Here is a 15,853-nt window from a genome sequence, read left to right on the forward strand (position 1 = left end):
TATAGAACAAACAACTACAATAAAACTGTTACGATCCCAAATTGCATACTATACAGATTATCAACAATCTGATTTAGAGACGCACTCTCTCTCCTCCTTTTTCTGTCTCAATTTTCTAACTTTTAATTTTCTCCAACGATCGATCTTTCGAACACCCTCTTCTATGTATTTCCAAAATCAATTCATCTGATAAATTTCCCGATCTCACATTTCTAGGGTTTTCTCCATGATTAAAATTGAGTGAATTAGGGTTATCTTGGAGGTTGAGTTTTGCGTTTAGGGTTTGTATGAGGCTTTGGTGTTGTCTTCCATGCTTCGTCGGCGACGATAAAGATTGTTATTTCATGGAAAGTGAGAAAAACGGTGAGAATGATCCTGAATTTGAGAATTTGAACGATTTGGAGGAAATTAAAGAAGATGATGAAAAAGTTACAGAGAAATCGGAAACAGTGTGCTCTTTAGGTTTAACTGGTAGTGGGACGAGTATTGGGGGTTCGAAGAGAGATCTTGAGGGTTTTGTCGTTGAGAGAGAAAAAAGTGCTTTTGAGTCATTGGAACTCTCAGTTGGTGGTAGTAGTAGTCAGCGTTTGGGTTGTGATACTGAATTTGTTCCTCCTTTAGGAGGTAATGTGGTTGATTACGGCCAGCCGTCATTGATTGGTGGGGAAGAGGATTCTGATTGTGATTTGCAGCATAAGCGTGCGAAAGTCGAGTCTAGTTTTGAGTAAGGATTTTTTTTATTAATTGAAAACTCTTTTGTTGTCAGTTGGTAGTAAATCTGATTACTTGTTTGATAAAACGTGTGACATATTGAGTGAATAATAAACTACATTCTCCTTTCTGGGTTCGTTTGTATGCAATCAATGTGTTGTGTCGTGTTTTTTGATCCTACACGACCATAACTGTAATTGGTGTGTGTTATCCTTTAAATGTTGGAAATCCTTGCTTTTTTGAGAATTACATCCAGTTGTGTGTTTTCAAATGTGTTGCTGATGAGAATTATCGCCCTTCCATGCATGGTTTCTTTCATTTAGTCGCATTTAACCCGTTTGAATTTGGAAAGAAATTAAGGATAAATTCATTAATAGCTCCTACTATTTTTCCCTTTTGAAAGACTTTAAAAAGATTTATCTTTAAAACTGTTTGTTCTGTTTTGTTTATGACTAGGCTACATGTCACTTGATGATAGATTACTTAGTAAAGTAGTTGTTTTTTTGGTTTTTCTTTGTGTTCAAATTGTGTTTTGCGTTTCCTCATACCAGTTTTCTCTTTCTTTATAATTTTCATGAAATTATTTATGCCTTATTTTTTGTTTATGAGAAGAGGATTCCATGTGGACGACCATTGGAATGATATATTGGTTCATGTAGCCGACTTTGATCATTTGAGATTAAGGTTTAGTTGTTCTTTTTTATGTGGGAGTGAATGTGTGCATGGACGATCAGTAGTGGCCTTGGCGCCCCTGTCTCGAATCATACATTTGGTGTTTGGTCTACATAAATTTTGATTTTTTTCTTTGGTCCACTTAAAATAGATATTTGACATGGTGCGTAAATGTGATGTTGGAATAAGGCATCAAACAGTTTGATGGAATTGGTAGAACATAAAAGAAGGAAATGCAATTTTTGTTCTTAGAGTCATTGAAGGGGTGAGGAGGATGTTGATTTGTTTTCACACAACTAGAGAATTGTATCACTTGTGTGCATGCGACTAAGGCATTGTAGGAGAATTAAAGAGTTGTATGTAGTTAAAAAGGGTACACTCTGGTTGAATGAGGGAACAACAGAAAACGAATGTTATCTAGATTTAGGATAATGTTAGAGTGAGGTGAATATTTCGAAATGCAATAAAGGCAAACCAAAATAAAAAGTGACATTTGAGGTAAAGTTAAAAGTGTACCAAGATTTTAATCTAGAAAGATCTTTACAAGATGCCATAAAGGAGGCAAGCTTTTACTAAAGATCTTAATCGGCCATGGCATGAAGTGTGTTAAGGATAAACAACATATAATAATTCTCTTTAAAGATGAAGGATATCCTAGGGTAGAGAATAAGGAATTATGAAATGTATAAGTAAAGAAGAGGTTGAAAAATCTTTGAAGAAAATGATTTAAAAGAAAGGTGCCAACACTATCACTAATCCTATCGGACTTGGACATATTTAGGGTAAATAGGATTAAATTGGTCAACTAGTTTCTTTGACAAGATACAAAGTACCAAGACTAGAAGATAAACACTTTATTAATAAGGAAAATTTGATTTAAAAGATACGAATTTTCACCTATTAGCTTTTAAAGGTTCGAATTTTAATTTATTTTTTGAACTTTACACCACATTTGCTTTTAAAGGTTTATTTTATCTTTAACCAGTTGAAATTCAAAAACAGGTTTCTTCTTCACCAAAAACAAGCTTCTTTTTCTTCCACAATATAAAATGACTTCTTAATCAAATGCTTCTTCTTCACAAAAATAATGATTACTTACCACATGAAGTCCCCTATACAACTCGTAGTCACTCACATCACAGACACAAAAAAAGACCCAAATTCTCATTAAAATATCATGAAAGCAATAAAATTTAAACAAACACAAATTATAAAAGAGAAATCTTGGCAAAAATATGAAAGAAAGATGGGTTCTCACAAATGCTCTTTGAGTTCTTCGATGCCCAGTTTACCCACCATTGTGCTATGAACTGATAATTTGGACTAAAACACTAAAATAGAAATTGAAATGATCAAATGACAAAATAGATATTATACTATCAAATTGATGATTAAAGAACGATTACAAAGTAACGAAAGATAAATCAAGCAATTCGATAAGTTTGAGATCTCCTAAAATGAGTAAAACCCATCCATCAAGTGTTTAACAATATTCATGATGATAATGAACCTCTAATTCCCCTTATTTATAAGAAAAACTACCACTTGAAACACTAACAAGGTAATTACCTAATTACCCTTGGATAAACCAATTATCCCCAAATATCAGATCCCTTCCAAGACTCTAGCAGACAAGCATATTTTCGGCATCACCATTTTTCTAGTGGCCAATTTTGTTCTCTTGAAAAATAAATTCTGAATTCTCGTCTTCTCTTTTATTTTTCCACTTTTTCCCTTGGAAACTCAAAAACCCTAACAATTCAAGTTCTAGATCAGAATGTCTGCCCAAATTGCCGCCGCCAGCTCTACCTTCTCCGACCATCTTCCTTACGTCGGCACACCCCCGGAAAATTCCCCCGCCAAAGTTCATTGTCCAGTCGCCGTCGCTTGCTCCCTGCATCTCCTTTCCCTTCAATTCTTTCTTTCCCATGTTCAACTGATTTTTGTACCCTTCAAGAACTTCAGACGCCGCCACCACCGCCATCTTTCGGGCGCCGCCGCATTGATTAGCAGTCACGGTGACCCCTTTCTCCGTCCAGCCATCTTTGCCTCACTCCTCATTACTTGTTTCTCCTTTTTTCCCATACCCTAGAAGTCTAACCTCCATACCTAGCTGGTTTCCGACGGATAAAATTCTCAGTTCAGAATTCTTCATACTATTTTCTCTGTTCGCGTTCAATTTTATACCTACCTTAAACCATAAAAATTGGCCGGCAAGCCCCCCAGAACACTCCGGCGTGGCTACGCTCCTCCCCAGTCAGTCGCCCATCATCTTCTTTTCCACTTCTTTTCCTGCCGGTATTTTCTCCCTCCTCTTCCTATGACTGCCGACGCCTCCCTTGTCGCCGCCAACTCCAACAATCCCTATTTTTTTAACATCTGTTTCCTCCTTTTTTTTCCTCTTCTTTTTCTTGGTTTTAGGTTATCATCCTCCTCCACCTCCTAGGCCACCGACAACATGGACCACCACCCGATCCGGTGACCTGTGGGTTATGAGCCCACCATGTTTCACGCGGTCTCTCCCTAACTGTCTTTTCATTGTTCTGGTGCCACCCATGAACTCCTCTCTTTCATGCCCTAATTTCTATTTCTTCTCCGTCCACTGATTTTCGCCGGCGCTACCATTTTCATTCTCTTCTTTGATAGTCCCTATTGACTCTTCATCTGCTTCCTCTTCTTTTCTGGTTTCTCTAGTTTCTTTGTACTTCATTTTCTCTCCCAGATCTATTAATTGATACTCACAATTTTCTAGAGTTTCAACTTTTTCTTTACTCACTTTATTTTTTGCTTCTGTTATATCACGGTAAACAATTACCATTAGTTCATCCTTCATCCCTTCATGGAAGTAGAGCATTGAAAATGCCTTGTGGCTACAATCATGTCCTGCAAGTTCAGTTTCTTCTAATTGTTCATCACAAAACTCACAGATTCCTTTACCTCATTTTTCATATATCTCATTCATCGATGTCGGTTTGAATAAGTGAATGACATTAATTTGGACATCCCTTTTGCACATCTTTAATGGTGAAATTTCAGTCCCAAAACCCGCAAAGAATGTATCAAGATCCGTCCCCGCAGTATTTTCTGGACTTACGCCATCTCCGAAGGTTTTCCGGTCACCGAAATCGTACCACTCTGATACCATGTTTTCTATGAACTGATAATTTGGACTAAAATAGTAAAATAGAAATTGAAATGATAAAATGACATAACAGAAATTATACTATCAACTTGACGATTAAAGAGCAATTACAAAGTAACGAAAGATAAATCAAGCAATTTGAGAAGCTTGAGATCTCCTAAAATGAGTAAAACCCATCCATCAAGTGTTTAACAATATTCATGATGATAATGAGCCTCTAAGTCCCCTTATTTATAAGAAAAACTACCACTTAAAACTAACTTATTCCCAAGTTACCACTAACAAGGTAATTACCTAATTACCCTTTCATAAACCAATTATCCCCAAATATCTGGTCATTGCACATTGTTATAATTATTTCATTAAGTTTAAAGCAAAGAAGTTCTCATAAACACAAAAAATCTGTGGCAAAAGCACTTTTGTGTCTGGATAATTAGATAGTTATGAGGTAAAGAAAAACTGGTGAAATTGCAAAGTAGGAATGGGGATGGGTATCAAGTTTAAACCCAAAGGTCATTTGGTTTTGCTTCTTTTTTGTTTGAATAATGCAAATTGGTTTTACCAATTGAAAATTTGGTTTTGTTTTTGAAGAAGAGTTTGATTTGATTGGATCTAAGGCTTTAGTTGAATTAAGCTTGAGTTTAGCTGGAGCATTGACATGTTTAGATGAATATGGTTGAATATTTTTTGTTTTATTTTATGATGAAATGGGGTTAATTAATTTGTTTTGAAACCCGAATTTGATGAAGCGGGTTAAGGGTTTTAGTTTGGTTTTTCAAGGAAGAACGAGTTTTGGTAAGTTTAGTATGATTTAGAAGAAGATTTAGTGGATATTATGCTGTTGGGTGATTCTAAAACACATGTTCATAAGTTTTTTGAATTAAGGATCTTCTAGCAAGAAAGAAATGAGATTGTTGGATATGAATCAGAAGAAGTAAGTACAAAAAAAGAAGCAAAAAGAAGTGAAGCAAGAAGGAGAAGCCATTGATGAGCGTTGGATGAATTTGAATTGCAATTGGTAATTAAAGGTTGTCATTTACCTAAACACCTTTAGAAGTGAATATGGTGTAAAGTTTGAACCTTTTAAAAAATAAATTAAAGTTCAAACCTTTAAAAGCTGATAGGTGAAAGTTCGTAGCTTTTAAATTAATTTTTCCTATTAATAACTATATATGAACATAAAAGAAATGTTTAAGATTGTTCTAATTATAGGAGAATTAAGCTTTTGAGCTACACCACGCGGAGAGGGCGAACGAACCCCTTTTTTTAAGATCTACAAATATTTTCAAAAATTAACTTTGATTATATGTTAAGAATTAGGATGATATCATGGAAGCCAGGGGAGGATCTAGGATGAAGAGTAGGTTGCATAATAATCAAATTTTTTTATTAATCTTATTTTAGAAATATAACAATCAGAAGCAAGTCAATACTTTATCACAATGTTTTTTGATTCTTTCTAATTTGATTACTTGTAGATAAGCTAAAGAAGTGGTGCATCTAAGCATCGTGTGCCACAAAGCTAAAGCCATTGTTACCAATTAATGAGTGCATATGTAGATATCCATTTTGATTGTAAATAATTACATTCCATATTAATATCATGTAGATAGAATCCAAATTAATTATTTTTTCGCAAAAATGCTAATTTTACTAAGTGAAAACACAAGTGAGATAAGGCAAGCTATAAACCATATAATCATCTTCCTTCATGGCTTCAGAGGGCTTCGGTAGACTAGATAATGAGTTTAGCATTAAACTATAACTATTTCAGAAATATAATTTGAAAATTGTATAGAGGATATTATAGAATGATATAGAGCTAAAATGTATAAATGGGATTGTAAGAAGGTGATAGTATTGAGATAACATGAATAGAGCTTCCCTAAATTGAACGTAAGGCAAATTAAGAGGGACAAAGGGATTTCTAGCCGAAGTAATTATTGCTTCCGTCGAAATAATAAAACAAAAATAGTTACTTAGATTAAATTTTATGATAATATTTAAAGAAATGGCTCCCAACCAAAATTCAAATCCTATAATGTACAAGTAATTGTTTTGTTTGGGTTGATGGGGTTTCGTATGCAATCCCATGCAACAAAGTAAATCAGCCCATGATGGAAATTATCCATTTGATTTTTAAAAAATGGAGTATTGCATGGTAATTGGTAAAGAAAAAAAGAATTTGCATATTATTTTTATTGATTTGGAGAAGGCTCATGAAAAAGTACCAAGGAAAATAATTTAATGAGTCATGACAATAAAATTATGCCATGTAACTATATAATTTTAATTTATGATATGTGTGGATAAGTACAAAAACGAGTGGAAAGATAGTTGAACGTTTTCCATTCATATTAGTCTACATCAAAATATGAAGTGAGAGGTTCTACAGTGCATTTTTATTGTATAACTAGATCATACTATGATGGGATCAATATGACGTTAGAGATGTAAAGGTAGAACTTAGAATTAAAATGGTTTAAATTATTTCGAAGTGATAAAATGCTGTTTTGGATGATCATGAAGGGGCATAGTTGAACTGATATAAGGTTACATACGAAAGAGTTCATTCCAAGTGACTGCTTTAAGTACTTGACTCAATTTTCTAAAATAAAAGAGATACTCCACTTTTTATTTTTGATTGTCCCATTGATTTTGCACTTTTTTCTTTTTTGCCAATGTTTTTCTCTCCTTTTAATCTTATCCACAAACTTATACTCTCTTTTCATCTTAACCACTCATTTCTATCATATACTTGTTTTTTTTGTCTCATTCTCCAACCTAATTTTATTTTCAGTTAAATTTCACCTATTTTGTAACTTGTAAAAATGAGAGAGACAGAGGGGTATTTATCAAGATGCTAAGCATATAATTTATTGGGTCAATTGTAGAGCTGCGACCAAAATATTATATATTTGGGGTATGCTAGTAAGGTTAAAGGGAATTTTTTTACTGAAATTTTATTAGAGCAACCCTATTATGAGTCAGAATATTGAGTTTATAGAAGAGATCATTGTAAGATGGGGTAGATGATATCCGTATGTTAAGATGGATTAGTAGAGATTTTGAAGGATAGTATTTGAAAAGGTCTTGAAACTAGAGATATTGTATCCAAAATGAGAAAAACCGCAGTGCGCAAATCGTAAAAGGTTGGAATTTTGTGGAGTTTAAAAGAGGAAGAGGTAAGCCAAAAAGGAAAATGTAGGATGAAGATGACATGAATTGTTGAGCCAAAAATGATGAAAAATTTGTTGGAGCAAATGAATGAAGGCGGAGTTTATATGTAATAATCATCACAATTGATTTTGTTAGCTTTTAAATTACTATTAAATATTATTATCTATATTAGATTCAATATGGAGACAATTTCTCACTTGTTTTAGTTTATGTAGCCGACCCTAGCATTGTTGTATGGTGATCCCTCTTGGGTTTTTCCCTACAAGTATTAATTATGGGCTTTAAGAGAAGATGGTTTTACTGTATTGACTAATGAAATAATAAGGTGAAAATAATAGGGCTATGCTATTGTGACATTGTGTCAATTTAAAAATTAATCAACCTAATATAAGCTTAATGACAAACAAAAAATTGTGAGTCAAAGCCCAGCTTCCTCCCTCTACCACATTAACTTTTGTCCAGCTTCCTCACTGTATCTACGTACTTCTGCACTTGTATTCTTTTTCTAAACATATTAATGTCCTATAACTCTGATGTCTTGTTTGTCCAGATGCCATTATTCAACAGAAGGACCTTCTCGTACCAATAATAACAATTTTGATGCACTTCGAAGCTATCCTATTGCTCCAAATTGTTTTGTATGTTCAAAGAATAAAATTCAAGACATAATGGCTCCTGTAGATGATTTTGTAAATTTTGATAAAGATGGAGATTTTATTGAGGGTCATGCTGATTCTTCAGACATAGACGACTTGGGCGTCCCATTAGATCTCTCAGATGATTTGTTGCATATGGTAAAGTTATTGCTTTTAGTTGGCCATGATTTTCCTATAATACTCTTATACGTATAGTAATTAAGATCCTTGTGAGAGGCACCCAGAATGGTGTAATGCTTTGATGGTCATCCTGCTTAACTGTGGATTCAAAGTTGCTATTCATTGTGTAATGTGCTTTCAGGTTTTCTCCTTCCTAGGCCATGCACACCTTTGCACAGCTGCTATGGTGTGCAAGCAGTGGCGAGTTGCTAGTACCCATGAAAATTTTTGGCGTTCTTTGGATTTTGAAGATCGAAACATCACTGTGGCGCAATGTGAGTTGTTTTTTTAACAGTTATTCCCTATGTATTTAAGTTCTCTTTTTGCTAGATTTTTTTTACAAGGGGTAGTTTTAGATGAATGGTTATCTTAAACTGGCTTATGTAAAATATGTGTTCTCAGTTTGGCGTGCTTGTTTTCATTTTAAGCTTTTATAAGCTTTGTAAATTTTCTATAGCAATCTTAAACTGGCTTATGTTAATGTGTCGTTTTCAGTTTGGCGTTCTTGTTTCATTCTAAGCCTTTATAAGGTTTGTAAATTTTCTATAGTGCATAGCTTTAGTTATTGTTTAGGTACCCATGATAAACTTCTGGGTTTTGGAGTGATGTCCCTGTTTTCAAGATGAGATGCCCTATTTTGTTTTTTTTCTTTGAACAAATCGGTGCTGAATCCTTACCCTTGAAACTTAGTACTTGTGGTGCGGATCGGATGACTAAAAACATTAGGAAAAGTGGCCTGATAACTAAAAACCTTGAATCTTTGCTTGAATCTTGGTGCAATAACTGCCAGAGTCTTGAAGGTGTAAGGTTGAAACTTGGAAATATGTTTTTTGTGTTTGCAGGATAAGCTTGGGAATTTTGTTTGTAATATTTTTTGAGGTATATTAAATCCGATGAGTAATTTCTTTTTTGGTTCGTTTTAGTGGGTACTACATAGCTAGTGCCTTAAGGCAGATGCTGAAGTAATTTTAGTAGTGGTTTTTAACTCCATCTTTGTGTGTTTAGTTTCTTGCTCTTGCATGCTTTTAATGCAGATTGGTAAAGTTCAGTACACAGCAATGACTTTCAAAACTCCTATATTTCTCTATATATTGTCTTGTTCTTGTATACTTTTGTGGGTGGTTTTTGTGATCCTGGACACAAGCATATTGTAATTAGTTTATCGCTGCAGTGGAAGATATTTGTCATCGATATCCAAGGGCTACTGAAGTGAATCTTTGCGGCAATCGTGACATGCACATGCTTGTCACGAGAGCAGTTGCTTTGTTGAGGTACGTAACCACTACTTTTTGTTCGTGTTTTTATTTTTTTATTCCAAAGTTAATAAAACTAATTTTTTTTTTTTATTTACAGAAACCTTGTTGCTTTGACCTTGGGTAGAGGACAACTCGGTGAAGCATTTTTCAATAATCTGTCTGATTGTCCATTGTTGACACAGTTGGTGGTTTGTGATGCTGCCCTTGGAAATGGTGTACAAGAGATATCTATTAACCATGACAGGTTGCAGCATCTTCAAGTTACTAAATGCCGTGTACTTCGCGTGTCTGTAAGGTGGGATCACTCAAATTCCATTTATCTATCTGATCCATTTAAAAATTCTACTTATTATTGTAAGCTGATATTTGATATTGTACAGGTGTCCAAAACTTGTGACTTTATCTTTTAAGCGTACTAACATGGCGCATGTGGTTCTTAATTGCCCACTTTTGCTTAATCTTGATATTGGCTCTTGTCACAAGCTTCCTGATGCGGCAATACGCTCTGCTGTCGTGTCATGTCCCCTTTTAGAGAATCTGGACATGTCATGCTGCTCATGTGTCAGTGATGAAACACTTCGTGAAATATCTCAAGCTTGTCCAAACCTACGTGAACTCAATGCATCATACTGTCCTAACATTTCCCTTGAGGTTTGGTTCCTGGAATTTGCTATACAATATAGCTGTTCCTTTGTTTGATGATATATTGAATGCCATTTTTTTTGTTTTGGTTTCCTAGGCTGTGAAGATGCAGTTATTAACCGTTCTGAAGCTTGAGAGTTGTGAGGGCATAACTTCTGCCTCAATGACTGCAATAGCTTTGAGTAACTTGTTGGAGGTTAGATACTTTGAGCTTCTTTGTGACTTCTGTTATTTGTTTAGCTGTCGTTGTGCAGATTTGTTTGAAGCATTGTAAGGTTTATTTTTATAAAATTTTGATGTGCAGGTGTTGGAACTTGACTTTTGCAACTTATTGACATCTGTTTCCTTAGAGCTCCCTCACCTGCGTAATCTAAGTCTGGTGCATTGTCGCAAGTATGCCCTTGTCAATGAGCATGATTTTATTGAAATTCCTTAGCCAATAAACTGACCAACTTTTGCTTCTGTTTGTGCAGATTTGTAGAATTAAATCTACGTTGCTTTATGCTGTCATCTCTGAATGTATCTAATTGTCCTTTGCTTCACCGTATTAGCATTACTTCACATGCACTTAATGTATGTATTTCTTGAATAGTAAACATGTCTATTTGGTTCAATTATTTGGATGCCGAGTTAATAATTTTTTTTCATAATGTACAGAAACTATCCTTGCATAAACAAGAAAGCTTGATATCCCTGTCGTTGCAATGCGAATATCTTGAAGAAGTGGATCTTTCAGATTGCGAGTCTTTGACAAATTCAGTATGTGATGTCTTCAGTGATGGAGGTGGATGCCCTATGCTGAAATCACTAAAACTTGATAACTGTGAGGTCTGTGTTTGAGTTCTTCTATGCCATGAGTTTCTTTTGACTTGTGTTACCAATCACATTGAAGAGATGAACTTTTACGAGTTATGACCATTCAGATTGTACTATGTTAATTCTGTTGTACTTTCTTGATGTGCTGCTGATATATCTGGTGATATGCTAAATTGTTGTTGCTTGAATCACAATAATTCAACCAATTAGATTCCCATTTGACAAGTATAGGGAAAATAACTGTCCTTATAATATAATTTAGAGTGAAAATATGAAGATAGAGTTCTACTTTGGTTATTTGCCAATATTGCCATCATGAATCTGACATTTTTTTTTTTGAAATTGATGTCTTTTTAAATTTCTTGGATTTTCTTTGCTGTGCTAAAAAACTTAAATATCCCATTGTTGGCAGCAAAATTTCATGTACGCTGAAGTGTGCAGGTTCCTCCAACAGGAAAAGTTATACAGTTTCTTCTGTTTTAATTTCTACGATTTTGGAATATCAACTGTTTATGGAAATGAAAATTATCTGTGAGCTAGAGGCTGAACTTAAATTAAGTATTAATTCACATTTTGAGCTTTTTGACCACCTGATATTTTCTGGTGGAAAATGTAATAATTAAAGGCTTCCCTGGAATCTATATTTTCTGTATATCCTCATTCAGTGACCCAACATATATGGTTATGTCTGTACATGTCTGTATTGAACTTTGGAAATAATTAATAACAAAAATATTGCTCATCGTTTCTCAATCTTTACTACGAGTATTTGACTTATTGTAATTAGCTGGGCAATTAACTTCTCATCCTTTCTCTGTAATCTGTATGCATAATCCAGTCTTTCCCGCTGATTTGTTACGGTTAATCTTTTATGTTGGTTTGTTTTGATTCATGTAGCTGAGCTCATATATGAGGTTAAGGCTTTGGCATTGTTTTTGTATGATCTTATCTCACACCAAGTGTCATTCCTTGCTTGTACTTTTCAGAATCTGACTGCAGTTAGACTACACAGTACTTCTGTTGTCAGCCTCTCTCTGGCTGGTTGCCGTGGTATCACTACCCTCACTCTTGAATGTCCTTTCCTTGATCAAGTTCGCTTAGATGGTTGTGATCACCTTGAAAGAGTGTCATTTCTCCCGGTGAGTTAGTCTTTGATACATATTTTTCTGTCCTGTTTATTAACTAATATATTTATTTGTGCATGAGGCTAAATTGCGAGACTTAAAAACTTGTCAATATTTGATTGTAGAAGTTTTTTATCAGACATGCAATGATTGTGCATGCAAGAGCGGTTATGATTATCTGTTTGCATTTGTGTTGAACAATTGCTCTAAGGTAGCCTTTTTATTTTCAAAAGAATTGTTTTGTACTCCTATTTTTTGGTGTGGTTTGACTTTTATCATCCTATCTTTTCCCATAATATTTGTGCCAGTTACTAATACAACCTTGTCTGTTAATGTCTAGTGGGGCAAAACTGTTTGCCTTTCTGCTGCTTGCTAGTTTTTGCAATGCTAAATACCTGGTTTTCGGGAGGATTGAGTTATTTGACAATTAAGTTCAGATTTTTGTGGCATTAGGAGTCGATGAACACGGTTAAATAATAAATATTCATGCAGGTTGGTATGCGATCGTTAAACCTTGGCATCTGTCCAAAGCTGAGTGCTCTCCATATTGATGCACCTCACATGACTGGTCTCGAGTTGAAAGGTTGTGGTGCATTATCTGAAGCCTCCATCAATTGCCCGCTTTTAACATCCCTGGATGCCTCATTTTGCAGGTGATATGAAAAACGTGTTTTTGTGTTTGTAAATTTAGGAAATTGTTTTCTGAACTAAATAAATTTGTACTTGCAGTCAGCTCACAGATGAATGCTTGTCCGCAACAACTATTTCATGTCCCCTCATTGATAAGTTGATCTTGATGTCCTGCCCCTCTGTTGGTTCAGATGGTCTTTCTTCTTTACGTTGGCTTAACAATCTCACGTATCTTGATTTGTCGTACACCTTCTTGATGGATTTACAACCAGTTTTCAGTTCCTGCTTGCGCCTCACGGTAATCCTCTTATTGCATTATTTTCGAGAAACTTGATAGATACCTATGGCAGTCAAAGATTTTTCAATTTGAATCTTATTATAATTTACTTTTATCTAAATAATTTTTAAAATTATAAATTAATTTGGATCTTAACGTAATTTATAATTTATTTAAAATTATAAATTAATTTATTTGGATCTAAATAATTTACTTTATGCAGGATCTTAACCAGATTCTCTTTTGGCTGTATTATATATAAAGGAATAATATATATTTTGATAAATTTATGAGTTGAAAATGTTAGAAAATATTTGGATTATATGATGTATCAAGAATGTCGCTCAAGCAAAAATAATTATTCAAAAAATAGTTATCATGATGAAAGATGTTAAATGTAAAAAATAATATTTTGACATATAAATAATTTACTCTTGGGAGTAAGCTTTGCTTCCATTACACCTCAATGGTGGGATCCTTTAATGGACGTTCAGTTCTGCAAGGACTCTGTGCATCAAGTTGTCCTATTTAATTCTAAAAAATTATCTATAAAAGGTTCAAACGTCCTATTTAATACGTAAAAATATTTATGAAAGGTTCAAACGAAAAGTATATGTATTCCTATAACGTAAACTGTATAAACTATATATAGAGAAAATGAACTTATTCGGAGTATTAGCGACTGATTAGTTCGTAAAAAAGTATACATATTTTCTACTTGTGTATTCTTTGGTATCATATTGACTTGACAGAATGTCTGAAATCTAAAAGTGTTTGATAATGTTTGTATGCTCCTTCTCCCCTTGTGCAGGTCTTGAAGCTGCAAGCATGCAAATATCTGAATGATTCCTCACTTGAGGCTCTCTATAAGGAAGGTGCTTTGCCTTCCCTACGTGAGTTGGACTTATCATATGGGACTCTCTGCCAATCTTCAATTGAAGAGCTGTTAGTCTATTGCACGCATCTGACCCACGTGAGTCTGAATGGCTGCATGCATATGCATGATCTTGACTGGGGATTCACGGAGTTGACAAGCTATCAAGCTTCTGGCCTTCCTTCTAGTCAACATGTGAATGAGCCTATTGTGCAGCCTCATCGCTCACTCGAGAACCTTAATTGTGTTGGTTGCCCAAATATCAAGAGAGTCCACATACCATTAATTGCTCGGTGTATGCATCTTTCGTCATTGAACCTCTCTCTATCCCAGAATTTGAAGGTGGTGGATGTTGCTTGTTCTGATTTGTGCTTCCTGAACTTGAGGTGGGCACTATAATTTATTGATTATTATTGTTTTCTTTTGGGGTATTTCATTTTCTAAAATTGCTTTCCTTTCCTTTTTCAGTAATTGTTACTCATTGGAAATTTTAAAGCTGGATTGTCCAAAATTGACCAGCTTATTTCTCCAGGTATATATTTTGGTTGGAAAGTGACGCTTAATGCCGTCTTACTAGTCATAACTATAAATAAGTAGTAAAATAATAAAAAAAAACATCTTGATTTATCTGGCTGGACACTGGTTTTTGTCTGATTTAAGTTTGCTTATCTTTTCTTGAATGTCTCGATATTGTCTGGTTCTGTGGTGGATGTTGTGATAGTCCTGCAATATTGACGAGGAGGCTGTGGAATCTGCAATAGCGGAATGTAGGATTCTTGAAACTCTTGATGTCCGCTTTTGCCCCAAGGTGAGCGCCAAATCTTTTTAGTTTTGATGCTACCCTTGATTATTTGTTTCGGATTTGTTTTCTTTTTGATCATCTTGTTTTGAACCCGGTCTTTTGAATCACCACAGTTCTCTTCAGTGGCCGCCAACAAATTCCGGGCTATATATCCTAGCTTGAAACGGGTCTTCTTTGGTAGTAGGTAACTAGTGATTATATTAATATTGCGAGGTGCCCTACAGCAGGTCCTATTGCATGGTGTGCGACAAGTGAAATGGCCTTGTCCCCTGCGTTATCGTTTGGTTTGGGTAGCTTAGAAAAGCTATTTTTTCGCCTTGTCCTTGTAGTAACAATATCATTTTTTCTATAGTTCATTTTTTGTAAAATCAATCAAATGGGGCTGGTTCGAGGGGATCTCCCCTCTTGTTGTCGGCTGATCCGGTTGAGGCCAATTGCTTATTTGTTATGAGTTTGTTCTGCCTGTTTCTATGAGGCATAGCTGTCATAAATATTGTGATAATTTAATGGACAATATTTGGAAATATATAAAGTCTGTCCTTTCACTTAAGGGCATCTGCTACCCCATCCTCTAGACATCAAATCAAAACATTTGAGTGTTTGATAAATGATTTTTGAGTTGATTTTTCTTTTTTTGACTTTTGACGTTTTGGTTTCCTAAATAGCCAAAGAATTGTTTTAATAATTGACTTTTAAGTCATCTGAAAAGGTTGCTTGAAAGCCAAACCATAAATTCTCCTCACAAATTCTGTCTTTTGATGTTGAACAGACTTATATACTAAGAAGTTAATTTTATTATTTCGATCTGCAAAATCTGGTACATGTGATTACCCAAGTACAAGGAGTACTCGTTTATGTACAATGAATCAAGCTAGGCAGAATACCTAGCTGCAAGGTGCTCGAACAAGCAAG

The 15,853-nt window shown here is 34.7% G+C and overlaps 1 protein-coding gene across 1 annotated transcript; it reads left to right on the forward strand.

Moving 5' to 3' along the window:
* Positions 1 to 15,503, forward strand: LOC130803498 (F-box/LRR-repeat protein 15). Its single transcript, XM_057667614.1, has 17 exons — positions 1 to 724; positions 8,256 to 8,499; positions 8,663 to 8,795; positions 9,692 to 9,791; positions 9,874 to 10,071; positions 10,157 to 10,427; positions 10,516 to 10,614; positions 10,723 to 10,811; positions 10,892 to 10,991; positions 11,076 to 11,246; positions 12,221 to 12,373; positions 12,851 to 13,011; positions 13,088 to 13,286; positions 14,077 to 14,525; positions 14,608 to 14,671; positions 14,861 to 14,947; positions 15,055 to 15,503. The coding sequence occupies exons 1-17, from the start codon at positions 288 to 290 to the stop codon at positions 15,127 to 15,129; spliced, it is 3,030 nt and encodes a 1,009-aa protein (XP_057523597.1). The 5' UTR covers positions 1 to 287; the 3' UTR covers positions 15,130 to 15,503.
* Positions 15,504 to 15,853: the final 350 nt, after the last annotated feature.

This window comes from Amaranthus tricolor, chromosome 17 (assembly GCF_026212465.1).
Source record: "Amaranthus tricolor cultivar Red isolate AtriRed21 chromosome 17, ASM2621246v1, whole genome shotgun sequence".
NCBI lineage: Eukaryota > Viridiplantae > Streptophyta > Magnoliopsida > Caryophyllales > Amaranthaceae > Amaranthus > Amaranthus tricolor.

Bases quoted from the DNA above. Each gene is read 5' to 3' on its own strand.
- LOC130803498 (XM_057667614.1), top strand. From the start codon at position 288: ATGAGGCTTTGGTGTTGTCTTCCATGCTTCGTCGGCGACGATAAAGAT. The intron at 9,792-9,873 runs GTACGTAACCAC...TTTTATTTACAG, and splicing joins AGAGCAGTTGCTTTGTTGAG to AAACCTTGTTGCTTTGACCT. The intron at 10,812-10,891 runs GTATGCCCTTGT...CTGTTTGTGCAG, and splicing joins AGTCTGGTGCATTGTCGCAA to ATTTGTAGAATTAAATCTAC.